At 38.6% G+C, this 23,598-nt stretch overlaps 1 protein-coding gene across 1 annotated transcript in view; it reads left to right on the forward strand.

Moving 5' to 3' along the window:
• Positions 1 to 15,981: 15,981 nt before the first annotated feature.
• The window catches only part of MTNR1B (melatonin receptor 1B), a 302,631-nt gene continuing 295,014 nt past the window's right edge, over positions 15,982 to 23,598 (forward strand). The window contains exon 1 of the mRNA XM_056561452.1: positions 15,982 to 16,495. Within this exon, the coding sequence (XP_056417427.1) occupies positions 16,303 to 16,495 (193 nt within the window). The 5' untranslated portion in view covers positions 15,982 to 16,302. The remainder of the gene's footprint in view (positions 16,496 to 23,598) is intronic.

A 23,598-nucleotide genomic window follows, 5' to 3' on the forward strand; every position in this document is an offset into this window, starting at 1 on the left:
CACAGGCTTCCAGTATCCGTATACATTGCTATATACTACTATATACACCGCAGGAGAAATGCTAGCACAGGCTTCCAGTATCCGTATACACTGCTATATACTACTATATACACCGCAGGAGAAATGCTAGCACAGGCTTCCAGTATCCGTATACACTGCTATATACTACTATCTACACCGCAGGAGAAATGCTGGCACAGGCTTCCAGTATCCGTATACACTGCTATATACTACTATATACACCGCAGGAGAAATGCTAGCACAGGCTTCCAGTATCTGTATACACTGCTATTTACTACTATATACACCGCAGGAGAAATGCTAGCACAGGCTTCCAGTATCCGTATACACTGCTATATACTACTATATACACCGCAGGAGAAATGCTAGCACAGGCTTCCAGTATCCGTATACACTGCTATGTACTACTATATACACCGCAGGATAAATGCTAGCACAGGCTTTCATTATCCGTATACACTGCTATGTACTACTATATACACCGCAGGAGAAATGCTAGCACAGGCTTCCAGTATCCGTATACACTGCTATATACTACTATATACACCGCAGGAGAAATGCTAGCACAGGCTTCCAGTATCCGTATACACTGCTATATACTACTATATACACCGCAGGAGAAATGCTAGCACAGGCTTCCAGTATCTGTATACACTGCTATATACTACTATATACACCGCAGGAGAAATGCTAGCACAGGCTTCCAGTATCCATATACACTGCTATATACTACTATATACACCGCAGGAGAAATGCTAGCACAGGCTTCCAGTATCCGTATACACTGCTATATACTACTATATACACCGCAGGAGAAATGCTTGCACAGGCTTCCAGTATCCGTATGCACTGCTATATACTACTGTATACACCGCAGGAGAAATGCTAGCACAGGCTTCCAGTATCCGTATACACTGCTATATACTACTGTATACACCGCAGGAGAAATGCTAGCACAGGCTTCCTGTATCCGTATACACTGCTATATACTACTATATACACCGCAGGAGAAATGCTAGCACAGGCTTCCAGTATCCGTATACACTGCTATATACTACTATATACACCACAGGAGAAATGCTAGCACAGGCTTCCAGTATCCGTATACACTGTGCTATATACTACTATATACACCACAGGAGAAATGCTAGCACAGGCTTCCAGTATCCGTATACACTGCTATATACTACTATATACACCGCAGGAGAAATGCTAGCACAGGCTTCCAGTATCCGTATACACTACTATATACTACTATATACACCCCAGAGAGGGTCCTGTTCCAATTTTTGTTTGGGCCATTCTGCAGCACCTGAAACTAGGTGGAGATAGGAGGTGGAGATAGGAGGACAGGATAGGAGGACAGAATAGGAGGTCGGGATAGGAGGTCGGGACAGGAGGTCGAGGTATGAGGACGGGATATGGGGTTGGGATATGACAACAATATATGGGGATGGGATATGAAGTCAAAAGCTTCCTCCTCTGTTGATTTTCCTCCCCAACAAGGATTAGGAAGGAAAAACCGGGCAACGCCGGTACTCAGCTAGTATATATATATAAAACTCAACGTGTGTGTGTATGTATGTATGTGTGTGTATGTATGTATGTATATATGTGTATATGTTCCACAAAAACTTTCAAACGGCTAAAGATATTAACATGAAACTTGGCCACATGTTACTTATATGTCAACAACAAACATAGGATAGGTAATTTAACCCTTACTCACCCCCATTTTCCAGGGGCGGGGCTTATGTTTAAAGTCCCATACAAGTCAATGGGAAATATATGTTACTGCATAACTTCCAAACGGCTGGAGATATTTTGATAATACTTGGTCACATGTTACTTATATGTTCACTTAAAATATAGGACAGTTCATTTAACCCTTAACTACCCCCATTTGTGAGGGTCTGGGTTTTTGTTTAAAGTCCCATGCAAATCAATGGGAAATGTATGTTCCCACATAACTTCCGTACGGCTGGAGATATTTCAATACCTGGTACACATATTACAGGTCGGGATATGAGGACGAGATGGGAGGTCGGGATAGGAGGATGGGATATGAGGGCGAGATAGCAGGTCGGGATAGGAGGATGAGATAGGAGGACGAGATATGAGGATGGGATAGGAGGTCTGGATAGGAGGTCGGGATAGGAGGACGGGATAGGAGGACGGGATAGGAGGTCAAGATAGGAGGTCAAGATAGGAGGTCGAGAAAGGAGGTCGAAATATGAGGACGGGAAAGGAGAACAGGAAAGGAGGTCGGGATAGGAGGTCTGGATAGGAGGTCAAGATAGGAGCTCGAGATTGGAGGATGGGATAGGAGGTCGGGATAGGAGGTCGAGATATGAGGACGGGAAAGGAGGTCGGGAAAGGAGGTCGGGAAAGGAGGTCGGGATAGGAGGTCGAGATTGGAGGACGGGATAGGAGGTCGGGATAGGAGGTCGGGATTGGAGGTCGGGATTGGAGGACTGGATAGGAGGACTGGATAGGAGGACGGGATAGGAGGACTGGATAGGAGGTCGGGATAGGAGATCAGGATAGGAGGTTGAGATAGGAGGTTGAGATAGGAGGACGAAATAGAAGGACGGGATAGGAGGTCGAGATAGGAGATCGGGATAGGAGATCGGGAAAGGAGATCGGGATAGGAGGTCAGGATAGGAGGTCAGGATAGAAGGTCGGCATAGGAGGATGGGATAGGAGGATGGGATGGGAGGTCAGGATAGGAGGTCGGGATATGGGGTTGGGATATGACAACAATATATGAGGACTGGATATGAAGTCAAAAGCTTCCTCCTTTGTTGAGGAAGGATTAGGAAGGAAAAACCGGGCAATGACGGGTAGCTAAAATATATATATAAAACTAAATGTGTGTATATGTATGTGTGTATGTTCGAGCATAATGTCCAAATGGCTGGAGATATTTCGATAAAACTTGGTCACATGTTACTTATATGTCAACAATAAACATAGGATAAATAAATTAACCCTTACCCACCCCCATCTGCGAGGGTCGGGGTTTTTGTTTAACCCGTACAGGACCTAGGGCGTATGGATATGCCTTCTGTACCTGGGTCTTAAGGACCCAGGGCGTACCTGTACGCCCGTGGGAATTTTGGTCCCCACTGCGCGCTGGGCGGGGACCGGACCGGGGTGACTGCTGATATCGATCAGCAAGCACCTCGTGCAAATGCCCAGGGGGGTCATCAGACCCCCCCATGTCGGCGATCGGCGCAAATCGCAAGTGAATTCACACTTGCTATTTGCGCCGATTCCGGGTCATACGGGTCTATGGTGACCCGGAATATAGGGGGGATCGCGGTTGTCTAAGACACCCACGATCCCCCTGGAATGATAGGAGTGAGGTGGCAGAGGTGCCACCCCTCCTATCCCTGCTATTGGTGGTCTAGACGCGACCACCAATAGCAGATCGGGGGCGGGGGGGGTTTACTTTCGTTTTCCCCGTTCTGCCCACACACAATAGGTGGGGCAGAACAGGGAACCGAAGATCCACTTACTCGTCGGTGGAAGCTGCGGGACGGGATCGGCAGCGGTGATCGGCGCGGGCGGCGATGTTATGCGGCAGAAGAGGACGGCTCCCTGGATCCTACAGAAGCCGGTAAGTTGCCTAGCAACATCTAGAGGGCTACAGTCTGAGACTGTAGCTCTCCAGATGTTGCAAAACTACAACTCCCAGCATGCCCAGACAGCTGCTGGGCATGCTGGGATTTGAAGTTTTGCAACAGCTGGAGGTCTACAGTTTAGAGACCACTGCACAGTGATCTCTATACTGTAGCACTCTAAATCTTGCAAAACTACAACTCCTAGCACACCCACACAGCAGTTTGCTGTCAGTGCATGCTGGGATTTATAGTTTTGCAACATCTGGAGGTCCACAGTTTGGAGTTCACAGTGCAGTGGTCTCTATCTGTAGCCCTCCAGATGTTGCAAAACTGCAAATCCCATCATGCCGAAACAGCTGTCTCGGCATGCTGGGAGTTGTAGTTGCGTACTTCTAGCTGTTGCATAACTATAGCTCCCAGCATGCCCTTCGGTGATCAGTACATGCTGGGAGTTGTAGTTTTGCAACAGCTATCGGCACACTGGTTGGAAAATACTGAGTTAGGTAACAGAACCTAACTGAAGGTTTTCCAACCAGTGTGCCTCCAGCTGTTGCAAAACTACAACTCCCAGCATGCACGGTCTGTCAGTACATGCTGGGAGTTGTAGTTTTGAAACAGCTGGAGGTTTGTCCCCCATGTGAACGTACAGGGTACATTCACACTGACAGGTTTACAGTAAGTTTCCTGCTTCAAGTATGAGCTGCGGCAATTTTTTTGCCGCAGCGCAAATTTCTAGCGGGAAGCTCACTGTAAGCCTGCGCCCGTGTGAATGTACCCTAAAAACACTACACTACACTACACTAACACATAATAAAGGGTAAAACACTACATATACACCCCCTTACACTGTCCCCCCCCTCCCAATAAAAATGAAAAACGTATTGTACAGCAGTGTTTCCAAAACGGAGCCTCCAGCTGTTGCAAAACAACAACTCCCAGCATTTCCGGACAGCAACTGACTGTCCAGGCATGCTGGGAGTTTAGCAACAGCTGGAGACACCCTGTTTGGGAATCACTGGCGTAGAATACCCCTATGTGCACCCCTATGCAATCCCTAATTTAGTCCTCAAATGCGCATGGCGCTCTCACTTTGGAGCCCTGTCGTATTTCAAGGAAACAGTTTAGGGCCACATATGGGGTATTTCTGTACTCGGGAGAAATTGCGTTACAAATTTTGGGGGGCTTTTTCTCCTTTTACCCCTTATGAAAAGGAAAAGTTGGGGGCTACACCAGCCTGTTAGTGTAAAAAAATAAAAAAGTTTACACTAACATGCTGGTGTTAAAAAAACGCAATTTCTCCTGAGTACGGAAATACCCCAGATGTGGGCGTAAAATGCTCTGCGGGCGCACAACAAGGCTCAGGAGTGAGAGTGCACTATGTACATTTGAAGCCTAAATTGGTGATTTGCACAGGGGTGGCTGGTTTTACAGCGGTTCTGACATAAGCGCAAAAAAGAATACCCACATGTGACCCCATTTTGGAAACTACACCCCTCATGGAAAGTAACAAGGGGTATAGTGAGCCTTAACACCCCACAGGTGTTTGACGAATTTTCATTAAAGTTGGATGGAAAAATGAAAAAAAAATGTTTCACTAAAATGCTGGTGTTACCCAAAATTTTTCATTTTCACAAGGAAAAATAGGAAAAAAGCCTCCCAAAATTTGTAACCCCATTTATTCTGAGTAAGAACATATCCCAAATGTGGCTGTAAAGTGTTCTTCTGGCTAACTGTAATGCTCAGAAGAGAAGGAGCGCCATTGGGATTTTGAAGATAAAATTTGTCCGGAATTGAAGGCTACGTGTGTTTACAAAGCCCCGATAGAGCCAGAACAATGGACCCCCCCCCACATATGACCCCATTTTGGAAACTACACCCCTCACGTAATGTAATAAGGGGTACAGTGAGCATTTACACCCCACAGGTGTCTGACAGATTTTTGGAACAGTGGTCCGTGAAAATGAAAAATGTAATTTTTCATTTGCACAGCCCACTGTTCCAAAGATCTGTCAAATGCCAGTAGGGTGTAAATACTCACTGCACCCCTTATTAAATTCTGTGAGGGGTGTAGTCTCCAAAATGGGGTCACGTTGGGGGGGGTCCACTGTTCTGGCACCACGGGGCCACGGGGGGGGGGGGGGGGGGGTTTGTTAACGCACATGGCCCCCGACTTCTATTCCAACAAAATTCTGTCTTCAAAAGCTCAATGGTGCTCCTTCTCTTCTGAGAATTGTAGTGCGCCAGCAGAGCACTTGACGTCCACACATGGGGTATTTCCATACTCAGGAGAAGTGGGGTTACAATTTTTGAGGGTCATTTTCTCCTATTACCCCTTGTAAAAATGTAAAATGTGGGGGAAAACTAGCATTTTAGTGAAAAAAATGTTTTCTTCATTTACACATCCGACTTTAGCAAAAAGTAGTCAAACACCTGTGAGGTTTTAATGCTCACTGTACCCCTTGTTGTGTTCCTTTTTTTTTTGCTGTTCTGGCCCCATAGGGGCTTCCTAAATGCGACATACCCTCCAAAAACCATTTAAGCAAAATTCGCTTTTCAAAAGCCAAATGTGACTCCTTCTCTTCTGAGCATTGTCGTGCGCCAGCAGAGCACTTGACGTCCACACTTGGGATATTTTCATACTCAGAAGAGATGGGGTTACAAATTTTGGGGGGCATTTAGTCCTATTATCCCTTGTAAAAATTTTAAATTTTGGGGAAAACTAGCATTTTAGTGGAAAAAAATAAATAAATAATTTATACATCCAACTTTAACAAAAAGTCGTGAAACACCTGTGGGGTGTTAAGGCTCACTGTACCCCTTGTTACATTCCCCGAGGGGTCTAGTTTCCAAAATGGTATGCCATGTGTTTTATTTTTATTTTTTTGCTGTTCTGGAACCATAGGAGCTTCCTAAATGTGACATGCCCCACAAAAGCCATTTCAGAAAAACTCACTCTCCAAAATCCCATTGTCGCTCCTTCCTTTCTGAGCCCTCTATTGCACCCACAGAACACTTGACATACACATATGAGATATTTCCTACTCGAGAGAAATTGGGTTACACATTTTAGGAAGATTTCTCTCCTTTTACCCCTTGTAAAAATTCAAAAACTGGGTCTACAAGAACTTGCCAGTGTAAAAAATAGAATTTTCTCCTTCAATTTGCTGCTATTCCTGTGAAACACCTAAAGGGTTAACAAACCTTTTGAATGACATTTTGAATACTTTGGGGGGTGCAGTTTTTATAATGGGGTCATTTGTGGGGTATTTCTAATATGAAGACCCTTCAAATTCACTTCAAAACAGAACTGGTCCCTGAAAAATTTAGATTTTGAAAATTTTGTGAAAAATTGGAAAATTGCTGCTGAACTTTGAAGCCCTCTGGTGTCTTCCAAAAGTAAAAACATGTCAAAGTTATAATGCAATCATAAAGTAGACATATTGTTTATGTGAATCAATATATCATTTATTTGGAATATTCCTTTTCCTTATAAGCAGAGAGCTTCAAAGTAAAAAAAAAATGCTACATTTTCTATTTTTTCATAAAATTGTGGAATTTTTAACCAAGAAAGGATGCAAGTATCGATAAAATTTTACCACTAACATAGAGTAGAATATGTCACGAAAAAACTATCTCAGAATCAGAATGAAAGGTAAAAGCATTCCAGAGTTATTAATGCTTAAAGTGAAAGTGGTCAGATGTGCAAAAAATGGCCGGGTCCTACAGTGAAAATTGGTTGGGTCCTTTAGGGGTTAAAGTCTATGGGAAATGTATGTTCCAGCCTAATTGCTTCCAAATGGCTGGAGATATTTTGATGGAACTTAGTACATGTTACTTCTATGTCTAATAAAAATACATGATAGTTAAATTAACCCTAACCTACCCATTTACATAAAGGATGGGGTTTTTGTCTTAAAGGGGTATTCCAGGTAAAACCTTTTTTTTTATATATATCAACTGGCTCCGGAAAGTTAAACAGATTTGTAAATTACTTCTATTAAAAAATCTTAATCCTTCCAATAGTTATTAACTTCTGAAGTTTTCTGTCTAACTGCTCAATGATGATGTCACGTCCCGGGAGCTGTGCATGATGGGAGAATATCCCCATAGGTACTGCACAGCTCCCGGGACGTGAGTCATCAGAGAGCAGTTAGACAGAAAACAACAACTCAACTTCAGAAGCTAATAACTATTGGAAGGATTAAGATTTATTAATAGAAGTAATTTACAAATCTGTTTAACTTTCCGGAGCCAGTTGATATATATAAAATAAAGTTTTGGCCTGGAATGCCCCTTTAAGTCCCATGCCACTATATAGGACTTCCAGTACCTTAATCCAAGCTCTGCATCTCCTGGTGAGGGCATCAGTCCGGCCACACCCCTCCCACATGCTACACCCCATATGACAAAGCCACACCTACCATCTAAGCCCCACCCCTTTTATTTACTACCCTTTTTGTGCATTGGTCTGGCTTGCAAGTTATGCCCACTTCCACCAAACCACGCCTACCTTCTATTTTCACCCTACAATCTCCTCAACACAGCTCAGCCCCAACTGTGGACAGAATATGAGGATGAGATATGAAGTCGGGATAAGAGGACGGGATATGAGGATAGGATATGAGGACAAGATATGAGGACGGGATATGAGAACGGGATATGAGGATAGGATATGAGGACGGGATATGAGAACGAGATATGAGGATGGGATATGATGATGAGATATGAGGACTGGGTATGAGGTCGGGATATGAAGACGGGCTATGAGAACAGGATATGAGGATGGTATATGAGAACAGGATATGAGGATGAGATATGAGGACAGGATATGAGGAAGAGATATGAGGACGGGATATGAGGTCGGGATATGAGGACTGGATATAAGGTCGGGATATGAGGATGAGATATGAAGACAGGGTATGAGGACAGCATATGAGGACAGGATATAAGGTCAGGATATGAGGACAGGATATGAGGACGGGATATGAGGATTAAATATAAGGTCGGGATATGAAGACGGGATATGAGGATGAGATATAAGGACAGGGTATGAGGATGGGATATGAGGATGGGATATGAGGATGGGATATGAGGACAGGATGTGAGGACGGGATGTGAGGATGGGATATGAGGACAGGATATGAGGTCGGGATATGAGGACGGGATATGAGGACAGGATATGAGGTCGGGATATGAGGACAGGATATGAGGTCGGGATATGAGGTTGGGATATGAGGATTGGATATAAGGTCAGGATATGAGGATGTGATATCAGAACAGGATAAGAGGACGGGATATGAGGACAGGATATGAGGACAGGATATGAGGATGAGATATGAGGACAGGGTATGAGGACAGGATTTTGAGAATGGAATATGAGGACAGGATACGAGGACAGGATAAAAGGTCAGGATATGAGGACAGGGTATGAGGACAGGATATGAAGATGGGATATGAGGATGGGATATGAGGTCGGGATATGAGGACAGGATATAAGGTCAGGATATGAGGACGGGATTTGAGGACAGGATATAAGGTCAGGATGTGAGGACGGGATATGAGGATGAGATATGAGGACAGGGTATGAGGACGGGATATGAGGACAGAATATGAGGACAGGATATGAGGACAGGATGTGAGGACGGGATATGAGGACAGGATATGAGGATGAGATATGAGGACAGGGTATGAGGACAGGATTTTGAGAATGGGATATGAGGACGGGATATGAGGACAGGATAAAAGGTCAGGATACGAGGACAGGGTATGAGGACAGGATATGAGGACGGGATATGAGGTCGGGATATGAGGGCAGGATATGAGGTCGGGATATGAGGATGGGATATGAGGACGGGATTTGAGGACAGGATTTGAGGACAGGATATAAGGTCAGGATGTGAGGACGGGATATGAGGATGAGATATGAGGACAGGGTATGAGGACGGGATATGAGGACAGGATATGAGGACAGGATATGAGGACAGGATGTGAGGACGGGATATGAGGACAGGATATGAGGTCAGGATATGAGGACAGGATATGAGGTTGGGATACGAGGTAAGGATATGAGGACGGGATATGAGGACGGGATATGAGGATGGAATATGAAGTCAGGAATAGGATATGGGGTCAGGATATGAGGACAGGATACGAGGTCAGGATATGAGGACGGGACATAGGCGTGCGCACGGGGTGGCCCAGGCACACCCTAATCCAGTGGCGGTGCGGCCCGCACCGGGTGACACCAAGACGCTCCGCAGCACCCCCCATATGTGCCCGACCGTCATTCATCAGCCCAGACCCCCGCTCCCCCACTGTGCGGTGCGCCTGTCCGTCAGGCGCACCGCACAGCGCTGCCTCCTGCTCCTGTTTGTGCCCCGCTCCGCTCTGGCTCACCTTCAGTTGGTCCGGTCATGTGATGGCGCGTTACTGCCGTCACATGACCATCAGGACGTCACGCTGTATTCAAGGACGCCGGCCCCAGAGCGTGACGTGACGGTACGCGGTTCGCAGGATTACCGCGCTGAGTGAGTGAATGTTATTTCAACCTGCCTACTGGGTCTGGGGGGAGGGGGTTAATCTGGGGGTACTGCATTCCTACAGGGGGGGAGAGGGGGTTAAACTGGGGGGTACTACCATCCTACTGGGGGGGGGGTCATCAGGGGGGTACTACCTTCTAACAGGGTGGGGGGATAGGGTTAATCTGGGGGGTACTGCATTCCTTCAGGGGGGGGGAGGGGGTTAAACTGGGGGGTACTACCATCCTATTGGGGGGGAGGGGGTCATCAGGGGGGTACTACCTTCTAACAGGGTGGGGGGATAAGGTTAATCTGGGGGTACTGCATTCCTACAGGGGGGGAGGGGGTTAATCTGGGGCCCCGAGTAGGCAGGTAGTACCCCCAGATTAACCCCCTCCCCCCCAGTTGGATGGTAGTACCCTCAAATTAACCCCCTCTTCCTGCCAGTAGGAAGGTAGCACCCCCAGATGCTGGTGGCCTCCATGTCTATTTTGCTTTTGTAGGGAACTGTACTGCACCTAATGTGGCGAATTATACTGCACCTAATATGGGGGAACTATACTGCACCTAATGTGGGGAACTATACTGCACCTAATGTGGGGGAACTATACTGCACCTAATGTGGGGAACTATACTGCACCTAATGTGGGGGAACTATACTTCCAGCCTAATGTGGGGGAACTGTACTGCACCTAATGTGGGGGAACTGTACTGCACCTAATGTGGGGGAACTGTACTGCACCTAATGTGGGGGAACTGTACTGCACCTAATGTGGGGGGAACTGTACTGCACCTAATGTGGGGGGAACTATACTGCACCTAATGTGGGGAACTATACTGCACCTAATGTGGGGAACTATACTGCCAACCTAATGTGGGGCACTATACTGCCAACCTAATGTGGGGAAACTGTACTGCACCTAATGTGGGGGAACTGTACTGCCAACCTAATGTGCGGGAACTTATACTGCACCTAATGTGGGGGAACTATACTGCACCTAATGTTGGGAACTATACTGCCAACCTAATGTGTGGGAACTATACTGCACCTAATGTGGGGGAACTATACTGCACCTAATGTGGGGAACTATACTGCACCTAATGTGGGGGAACTATACTGCACCTAATGTGGGGAACTATACTGCACCTAATGTAGGGGAACTGTTCTGCACATAATGTAGGGGAACTGTACTGCACATAATGTGGGGGAACTGTACTGCACTTAATGTAGGGGAACTGTACTGGTGCAGTACAGTTCCCCCACATTAGGTGCAGTACAGTTCCCCCACATTAGGTGCAGTACAGTTCCCCCTCATTAGGTGCAGTACAGTTCCCCCACATTAGGTGCAGTACAGTTCCCCCACATTAGGTGGCACCTAATGTGGGGGAACCGAACTGCACCTAATGTGGGGGAACTGAACTGCACCTAATGTGGGGGAACTGTACTGCCAACCTAATGTGGGGGAACTGTACTACAAACCTAATGTGGGGGAACTGTACTGCCAACCTAATGTGCGGGGACTTATACTGCCAACCTAATGTGCGGGAACTGTACTGCACCTAATGTGGGGGGGGGGGGGGGGGACTGTACTGCACCTAATGTGGGGGGGGGGACTGTACTGCACCTAATGTGGGGGAACTATACTGCACCTAATGTGGGGGAACCATACTGCACCTAATGTGGCGGGACTTATACTGCACCTAATGTGGGGGAACTATACTGCACCTAATGTGGGGGAACTATACTAACTGTGTGCGTATATATATACATATATATATATATATATATATATATATATATGCACACGCGCAGCGTGAGTTTGTGCTTTAGGGTGCACACCCTAATGCAATAGGCTGCGCATGCCTATGGGGCGGGATATGAGGACGGGATATGAGGATGGAATATGAGGACAGGATATGAGGATGGAATATGAGGACAGGATATGAGGTCAGGATATGAGGACAGGATATGAGAACAGGATATGGGGTCAGGATATGAGGACGGGATATGAGGACAGGATATGAGGACAGGATATGAGGTCAGGATATGAGGACAGGATATGGGGTCAGGATATGAGGACAGGATACGAGGTCAAGATATGAGGACGGAATATGAGGATGGAATATGACGTCAGGATATGGGGACAGGATATGAGGACTTAACATGAGGACGGGATATGACGTCGGGATATGAGGAAGGGATATGAGGACAAGTGCTTCCTCCTATGTTGCTTTTCCTCCCCCACAAGGATTAGGTTAGAAAAACCGGGCAACGGTTTCAATAATAATTGAAAATAATACTAACAAAAATATAATGATAATTCAAAATAACAGCATGATGAGTTGTACCTAATGGCAAACTCAGCTCTGCTCATTCTCTCACTTAACTCTTTTACATGAAATGAGTTAATACACAAAGTCCACTCGGCTTTACCTCTATTTCTTGCATTTTTCCATCCAAGAGGAAAATCAATCTGCACATGGAGTCACATGAGATTACCCAGGGTTTGATGTAGCAGAACTGTATTTGTGTAAGCAGTAATCCTATGGAAAACGACAGATACTCAAACACAGCTCTGCTTCACCAGTAGAGGGACAGGAAAGTGTTTCTTTTCTATGATCATCCTGTATGTTCTCCGGTGGTCTTGTGAGACACTATACATAACACACGATAACAAACTCATCTCCACTACTTTATGGTGACTAAATATCCTTCGTTATCACCTCCACATTGAAGGTCAAGATGTAGCAGTGCTGAACTGTTCGTTGTTTCTTTATGGGATGATCCTATACCTAACACATGTGGCAAACTCATCTGCATGCGAAGACTGAGATGTAGCAGAGCTGAAACTGTTTGTTATAGGATCATCCTTGTAGGTTCATCAGTGTGGCATTATAGATCATTGTTTCCCAACCAGGGTGCCTGCAGCTGTTGCAAAACTACAACTCCCAGCTGCCTTGGAGTTGTAGTTTTGAAACACCTGTAGACAGTCTGGTTGGGAAACACTGCTAGATAGATAGACAGACAGATAGATAGATAGATAGATATGAGATAGATAGATAGATAGATAGATAGATATGAGATAGATAGATAGATAGATAGATAGATAGATAGATATGAGATAGATAGATATGAGATAGATAGATATGAGATATGAGATAGATATGAGATAAATAGATAGATAGATATGAGATAGATAGATATGAGATAGATAGATATGAGATAGATAGATATGAGATAGATAGATATGAGATAGATATATATGAGATAGATAGATATGAGATAGATAGATATGAGATAGATAGATATGAGATAGATAGATATGAGATAGATAGATAGATAGATATGAGATAGATAGATATGAGATAGATATGAGATAGATATGAGATAGATAGATAGATAGATAGATAGATATGAGATAGATAGATATGAGATAGATAGATATGAGATAGATAGATATGAGATAGATAGATATGAGATAGATATATATGAGATAGATAGATATGAGATAGATAGATATGAGATAGATAGATATGAGATAGATAGATATGAGATAGATAGATAGATAGATATGAGATAGATAGATATGAGATAGATATGAGATAGATATGAGATAGATAGATAGATATGAGATAGATATGAGATAGATAGATATGAGATAGATATGAGATAGATATGAGATAGATAGATATGAGATAGATAAATATGAGAGATAGATATGAGATAGATAGATATGAGATAGATATGAGATATGAGATAGATAGATATGAGATAGATAGATAGATATGAGATAGATATGAGATAGATAGATATATATGAGATAGATAGATAGATAGATAGATAGATATGAGATAGATAGATATGAGATAGATAGATAGATAGATATGAGATAGATAGATAGATAGATAGATATGAGATAGATAGATAGATATGAGATAGATAGATAGATAGATATGAGATAGATAGATATGAGATAGATAGATATGAGATAGATATGAGATAGATAGATATGGGATAGATAGATAGATATGAGATAGATATTTATGAGATAGATAGATATGAGATAGATAGATATGAGATAGATATGAGATAGATATGAGATAGATATGAGATAGATATGAGATAGATAGATATGAGATAGATATGAGATAGATATGAGATAGATAGATATGAGATAGATAGATATGAGATAGATAGATATGAGATAGATATGAGATATGAGATAGATAGATATGAGATAGATATGAGATAGATAGATATGAGATAGATAGATATGAGATAGATAGATAGATATGAGATATGAGATAGATAGATATGAGATAGATAGATATGAGATAGATAGATATGAGATAGATAGATAGATATGAGATAGATAGATATGAGATAGATATGAGATAGATAGATATGAGATAGATATGAGATAGATAGATAGATATGAGATAGATAGATAGATAGATAGATAGATATTAGATAGATAGATATTAGATAGATAGATAGATATGAGATAGATATATAGATAGATATGAGATAGATAGATATGAGATGATAGATAGATAGATAGATAGATAGATGTGAGATGGATATGAGATAGATAGATAGATATGAGATAGATAGATAGATAGATAGATAGATAGATATGAGATAGATATGAGATAGATAGATATGAGATAGATAGATAGATATGAGATAGATAGATATGAGATAGATAGATAGATAGATAGATAGATAGATATGAGATAGATAGATATGAGATAGATAGATAGATATGAGATAGATAGATATGAGATAGATAGATAGATAGATAGATAGATAGATATGAGATAGATAGATAGATAGATAGATATGAGATAGATAGATAGATATGAGATAGATAGATATGAGATAGATAGATATGAGATAGATATGAGATAGATAGATATGGGATAGATAGATAGATATGAGATAGATATATATGAGATAGATAAATATGAGATAGATATGAGATAGATATGAGATAGATATGAGATAGATATGAGATAGATATGAGATAGATAGATATGAGATAGATAGATATGAGATAGATAGATATGAGATAGATAGATATGAGATAGATAGATATGAGATAGATAGATATGAGATAGATATGAGATATGAGATAGATAGATATGAGATAGATATGAGATAGATAGATATGAGATAGATAGATATGAGATAGATAGATATGAGATAGATAGATAGATATGAGATATGAGATAGATAGATATGAGATAGATATGAGATAGATAGATATGAGATAGATATGAGATAGATAGATATGAGATAGATAGATATGAGATAGATAGATATGAGATAGATAGATATGAGATAGATAGATAGATATGAGATAGATAGATATGAGATAGATAGATATGAGATAGATAGATATCATGATAGCAATCTCATCTCTGCTACAGCTGGAGACACAGTTTGGGAAATACTGCTACATACATATACATAGAGAGCAATCTTATCTCTGCTACCTAAGAGGATTTGAATATCTTAAACAAAAAATAACAACTATTGAATCCATTTGCTCCCCCAGTGAGATGCAGCAGAGCTGAAGCTGTTTCTGTTTTAGGATCACCCTTGTAGGATCATCAATGTGGTGACATCAAACTCATCTCTGCTATCTATAAGGATTTGCATTTCTTAGTTTTTTTTCAATGCAGTTGAAAATAAATAAATAAATAAAAACCAACACCTATTCTCCCAGTATGATGTAGCAGAGCTGAGGCAGTTGTTCTGCACACAGACATTCCAGTGGAGATCCTCCTCCTGAGCAGCTGACACTCTCCTTACACCTGAGGTGCTGGGGACTCCTGTCACCTCCTCCATCCTGCTTCTCCTCCTCTGGACTTTTGATGATCTGACACTTTTCTCTCCTTATCTCCCCCAGTTGACTGTGAAGCCCCCCGAATACTAAAGCCAGGAGCCCCCACCCCTCCCTCCCCAAACTGTCAGCTGATGCTTTAAACATGTGCCCCTTCTCCCGGTCCATGGACACCGATCTACCTGTTCCACAGTCGGCGCGGGCGGGGAGCGGACAAGTTGTCGGCTGGCGCCCGGTTATCGGGCGGGATGTGACCGGAGAGGAGGCGGCAGAGAGGCGGCGGTAGAGATGCTGCACAATGCGTCCTCCTCCAGGAACTGCTGCGCCCCCGACAGGGCAGAGGTGCAGGCGGCGGAGCCCCGGGCTGTGTGGCTGGTGACGGCGCTGTCCGGGGTGCTGATCGTCACCACAGTGGTGGACATCCTGGGCAGCCTCCTGGTCATAGTGTCCGTGCTGAAGAACAGGAAGCTGAGGAACTCAGGTGAGACCCCCGGGGATGTGTATGACAACAGGTATATGGGTATAACTACCTGTGTATAACAACAGATATGTGGGTATAACTACCTGTGTATAACTGACTGTGTATAACACCAGATATATGGGTATAACTACCTGTGTATAACAACAGATATGTGGGTATAACTACCTGTGTATAACACCAGATATATGGGTATAACTACCTGTGTATAACAACAGATATATGGGTATAACTCTATATAACTGACTGTGTATGACAACAGATAAGTGGGTATAACTGTGTATAACTGACTGTGTATAACAACAGATATGTGGGTATAACTACCTGTGTATAACAACAGATATGTGGGTATAACTACCTGTGTATAACAACAGATATATGGGTATAACTACCTGTGTATAACAACAGATATATGGGTATAACTCTATATAACTGACTGTGTATGACAACAGATAAGTGGGTATAACTGTGTATAACTGACTGTGTATAACAACAGATAAGTGGGTATAACTACCTGTGTATAACAACAGATATATGGGTATAACTGTATATAACTACCTGTGTATAACAACAGATATATGGGTATAACTGTATATAACTGACTGTGTATAACACCAGATATATGGGTATAACTGTATATAACTACCTGTGTATAACAACAGATATATGGGTATAACTGTATATAACTGACTGTGTATAACACCAGATATATGGGTATAACTGTATATAACTACCTGTGTATAACACCAGGTATATGGGTATAACTACCTGTGTATAACACCAGATATCTGGGTATAACTATATATAACTACCTGTGTATAACACCAGATACATGGGTATAAATGTATATAACTACCTGTGTATAACACCAAATATATGGGTATAACTATATATAACTGACTGTGTATAACACCAGATATATGGGTATAACTGTATATAACTACCTGTGTATAACAACAGATATATGGGTTTAACTGTATATAACTGACTGTGTATAACACCAGATATATGGGTATAACTGTATATAACTACCTGTGTATAACACCAGGTATATGGGTATAACTACCTGTGTATAACACCAGATATCTGGGTATAACTATATATAACTACCTGTGTATAACACCAGATATATGGGTATAACTATATATAACTACCTGTGTATAACACCAGATATATGGGTATAACTATATATAACTACCTGTGTATAACACCAGATATATGGGTATAACTATATATAACTACCTGTGTATAACAACAGATATATGGGTATAACTATGTATAACTACCTGTGTATAACACCAGATATATGGGTATAACTGTATATAACTACCTGTGTATAACAACAGATATATGGGTATAACTATGTATAACTACCTGTGTATAACACCAGATATATGGGTATAACTGTATATAACTACCTGTGTATAACAACAGATATATGGGTATAACTATGTATAACTACCTGTGTATAACACCAGATATATGGGTATAACTATATATAACTGTGCATAACACCAGATATATGGGTATAACTATATATAACTACCTGTGTATAACACCAGATATATGGATATAACTGTATATAACTGACTGTGTAAAACACCAGATATATGAGTATAACTATATATAACTACCTGTGTATAACACCAGATATCTGGGTATAACTATATATAACTACCTGTGTATAACACCAGATATCTGGGTATAACTATATGTAACTACCTGTGTATAACACCAGATATATGGGTGTAACTATATATAACTACCTGTGTATAACACCAGATATATGGGTATAACTGTATATAACTACCTGTGTATAACACCAGATATATGGGTATAACTATATATAACTGACTGTGTATAACACCAGATATCTGGGTATAACTATATATAACTGACTGTGTATAACACCAGATATCTGGGTATAACTGTATATAACTACCGGTGTATAACACCAGATATATGGGTATAACTCTATATTACTGACTGTATATAACACCAGATATCTGTGTATAACTAACTGTGTATAACACCAGATATATGGGTATAACTAACTGTGTATAACACCAGATATCTGTGTACAACTCTATATAACTAACTGTATATAACACCAAATATCTGTGTATAACTCTATATAACTAACTGTGTATAACACCAGATATCTGTGTATAACTCTATATAACTAACTGTATATAACACCAAATATCTGTGTATAACTATATATAACTAACTGTATATAACACCAAATATCTGTGTATAACTCTATATAACTAACTGTGTATAACACCAGATATCTGTGTATAACTCTATATAACTAACTGTATATAACACCAAATATCTGTGTATAACTATATATAACTAACTGTGTATAACACCAGATATCTGTGTATAACTCTATATAACTAACTGTATATAACACCAAATATCTGTGTATAACTATATATAACTAACTGTGTATAACACCAGATATCTGTGTATAACTCTATATAACCATTATATCAGTATATAATAATACTCCATCACATCAGTGTATAATAATACTCCGTCATATCAGTATATAATAATACTCCATCATACAGTGTATAATAATACTCCATCATATCAGGGTATAATAATACTCCATCATATCAGTGTATAATAATACTTCATCATATCAGAATATAATAATACTCCATCATATCAGTGTATAATAATACTCCGTCATATCAGTATATAATAATACTTCATCATATCAGAATATAATAATACTCCAGCATATCAGTGTATAATAATAATACTCCTTCATATCTGTATATAATAATACTTCATCATATCAGTGTATAATAATATTCCGTCATATCAGTGTATAAAAATACTTCATCATACAGTGTATAATAATACTCCATCATATCAGGGTATAATAATACTCCATCATATCAGTGTATAATAATACTTCATCATATCAGAATATAATAATACTCCATCATATCAGTGTATAATAATACTCCGTCATATCAGGGTATAATAATACTCCATCATATCAGTGTATAATAATACTCCATCATATCAGAATATAATAATACTTCATCATATCAGAATATAATAATACTCCATCATATCAGTGTATAATAATACTCCGTCATATCAGTATATAATAATACTCCAGCATATCAGTGTATAATAATAATACTCCTTCATATCAGTATATAATAATACTTCATCATATCAGTATATAATAATATTCCGTCATATCAGTGTATAAAAATACTCCATCATACAGTGTATAATAATACTCCATCATATCAGGGTATAATAATACTCCATCATATCAGTGTATAATAATACTTCATCATATCAGAATATAATAATACTCCATCATATCAGTGTATAATAATACTCCGTCATATCAGGGTATAATAATACTCCATCATATCAGTGTATAATAATACTCCATCATATCAGAATATAATAATACTTCATCATATCAGAATATAATAATACTCCATCATATCAGTGTATAATAATACTCCGTCATATCAGTATATAATAATACTCCAGCATATCAGTGTATAATAATAATACTCCTTCATATCAGTATATAATAATACTTCATCATATCAGTATATAATAATATTCCGTCATATCAGTGTATAAAAATACTCCATCATACAGTGTATAATAATACTCCATCATATCAGGGTATAATAATACTCCATCATATCAGTGTATAATAATACTCCATCATATCAGAATATAATAATACTTCATCATATCAGAATATAATAATACTCCATCATATCAGTGTATAATAATATTCCATCATATCAGTGTATAATAATACTCCATCATACAGGGTATAATAATACTCCATCACATCAGTGTATAATAATACTCCATCATATCAGTGTATAATAATACTCCATCATATCAGTATATATTAATACTCCATCATATCAGTATATAATAATACTCCATCATATCAGAATATAATAATACTCCATCATAACAGTGTATAATAATACTCCCTCATATCAGTGTATAATAATACTCCATCATATCAGTGTATAATAATATTCCATCATATCAGTATATAATAATACTCCATCATATCAGTATATAATAATACTCCATCATATCAGAATATAATAATACTCCATCATACAGTGTATATTAACACTCCATCATATCAGTATAGAATAATACTCCATCATATCAGTGTATAATAATACTCCATCATATCAGTATATAATAATACTCCATCATATCAGTATAGAATAATACTCCATCATATCAGTGTATAATAATACTCCATCATATCAGTATATAATAACACTCCATCATATCAGTATAGAATAATACTCCATCATATCAGTATATAATAATACTCCATCATATCAGTGTATAATAATACTCCATCATATCAGAATAGAATAATACTCCATCATATCAGTGTATAATAATACTCCATCATATCAGTATATAATAATACTCCATCATATCAGTGTATAATAATACTCCATCATATCAGTATATAAAAATACTCCACCATATCAGAATATAATAATACTCCATCATATGAGTGTATAATAATACTCCATCATATCAGTATATAATAATACTCCATCATATCAGTGTATAATAATACTCCATCATATCAGTGTATAATAATACTCCATCATATCAGTATATAATAATACTCCATCATATCAGAATATAATAATACTCCATCATACAGTGTATATTAACACTCCATCATATCAGTATAGAATAATACTCCATCATATCAGTGTATAATAATACTCCATCATATCAGTATATAATAATACTCCATCATATCAGTATAGAATAATACTCCATCATATCAGTGTATAATAATACTCCATCATATCAGTATATAATAACACTCCATCATATCAGTATAGAATAATACTCCATCATATCAGTATATAATAATACTCCATCATATCAGTGTATAATAATACTCCATCATATCAGAATAGAATAATACTCCATCATATCAGTGTATAATAATACTCCATCATATCAGTATATAATAATACTCCATCATATCAGTGTATAATAATACTCCATCATATCAGTATATAAAAATACTCCACCATATCAGAATATAATAATACTCCATCATATGAGTGTATAATAATACTCCATCATATCAGTATATAATAATACTCCATCATATCAGTGTATAATAATACTCCATCATATCAGTGTATAAAAATACTCCATCATATAAGTGTATAATAATACTCCATCATATCAGTATATAATAATACTCCATCATATCAGTATATAATAATACTCCATCATATCAGAATATAATAACACTCCATCATATCAGAATATAATAATACTCCATCATATCAGTGTATAATAATACTCCATCATATCAGTGTATAATAATACTCCATCATATCAGTGTATAATAATACTCCATCATATCAGTATATAAAAATACTCCACCATATCAGAATATAATAATACTCCATCATATGAGTGTATAATAATACTCCATCATATTAGTATATAATAATACTCCATCATATCAGTGTATAATAATACTCCATCATATCAGTGTATAAAAATACTCCATCATATCAGTGTATAATAATACTCCATCATATCAGTATATAATAATACTCCATCATATCAGTATATAATAATACTCCATCATATCAGAATATAATAACACTCCATCATATCAGAATATAATAATACTCCATCATATCAGTGTATAATAATACTCCATCATATCAGTGTATAATAATACTCCATCATATCAGTATATAATAATACTCCATCATATCAGTGTATAATAATACTCCATCATATCAGTGTATCATAATAATACTCCATCATATCAGTGTATAATAATACTCCATCATATCAGTATATAATAATACTCCATCATATCAGTGTATAATAATACTCCATCATATCAGTATATAAAAATACTCCACCATATCAGAATATAATAATACTCCATCATATGAGTGTATAATAATACTCCATCATATCAGTATATAATAATACTCCATCATATCAGTGTATAATAATACTCCATCATATCAGTGTATAATAATACTCCATCATATCAGTATATAATAATACTCCATCATATCAGAATATAATAATACTCCATCATACAGTGTATATTAACACTCCATCATATCAGTATAGAATAATACTCCATCATATCAGTGTATAATAATACTCCATCATATCAGTATATAATAATACTCCATCATATCAGTATAGAATAATACTCCATCATATCAGTGTATAATAATACTCCATCATATCAGTATATAATAACACTCCATCATATCAGTATAGAATAATACTCCATCATATCAGTATATAATAATACTCCATCATATCAGTGTATAATAATACTCCATCATATCAGAATAGAATAATACTCCATCATATCAGTGTATAATAATACTCCATCATATCAGTATATAATAATACTCCATCATATCAGTGTATAATAATACTCCATCATATCAGTATATAAAAATACTCCACCATATCAGAATATAATAATACTCCATCATATGAGTGTATAATAATACTCCATCATATCAGTATATAATAATACTCCATCATATCAGTGTATAATAATACTCCATCATATCAGTGTATAAAAATACTCCATCATATAAGTGTATAATAATACTCCATCATATCAGTATATAATAATACTCCATCATATCAGTATATAATAATACTCCATCATATCAGAATATAATAACACTCCATCATATCAGAATATAATAATACTCCATCATATCAGTGTATAATAATACTCCATCATATCAGTGTATAATAATACTCCATCATATCAGTGTATAATAATACTCCATCATATCAGTATATAAAAATACTCCACCATATCAGAATATAATAATACTCCATCATATGAGTGTATAATAATACTCCATCATATTAGTATATAATAATACTCCATCATATCAGTGTATAATAATACTCCATCATATCAGTGTATAAAAATACTCCATCATATCAGTGTATAATAATACTCCATCATATCAGTATATAATAATACTCCATCATATCAGTATATAATAATACTCCATCATATC

This window comes from Hyla sarda, chromosome 2 (genome assembly GCF_029499605.1).
Source record: "Hyla sarda isolate aHylSar1 chromosome 2, aHylSar1.hap1, whole genome shotgun sequence".
In the NCBI taxonomy this organism is placed as follows: Eukaryota; Metazoa; Chordata; class Amphibia; order Anura; family Hylidae; genus Hyla; species Hyla sarda.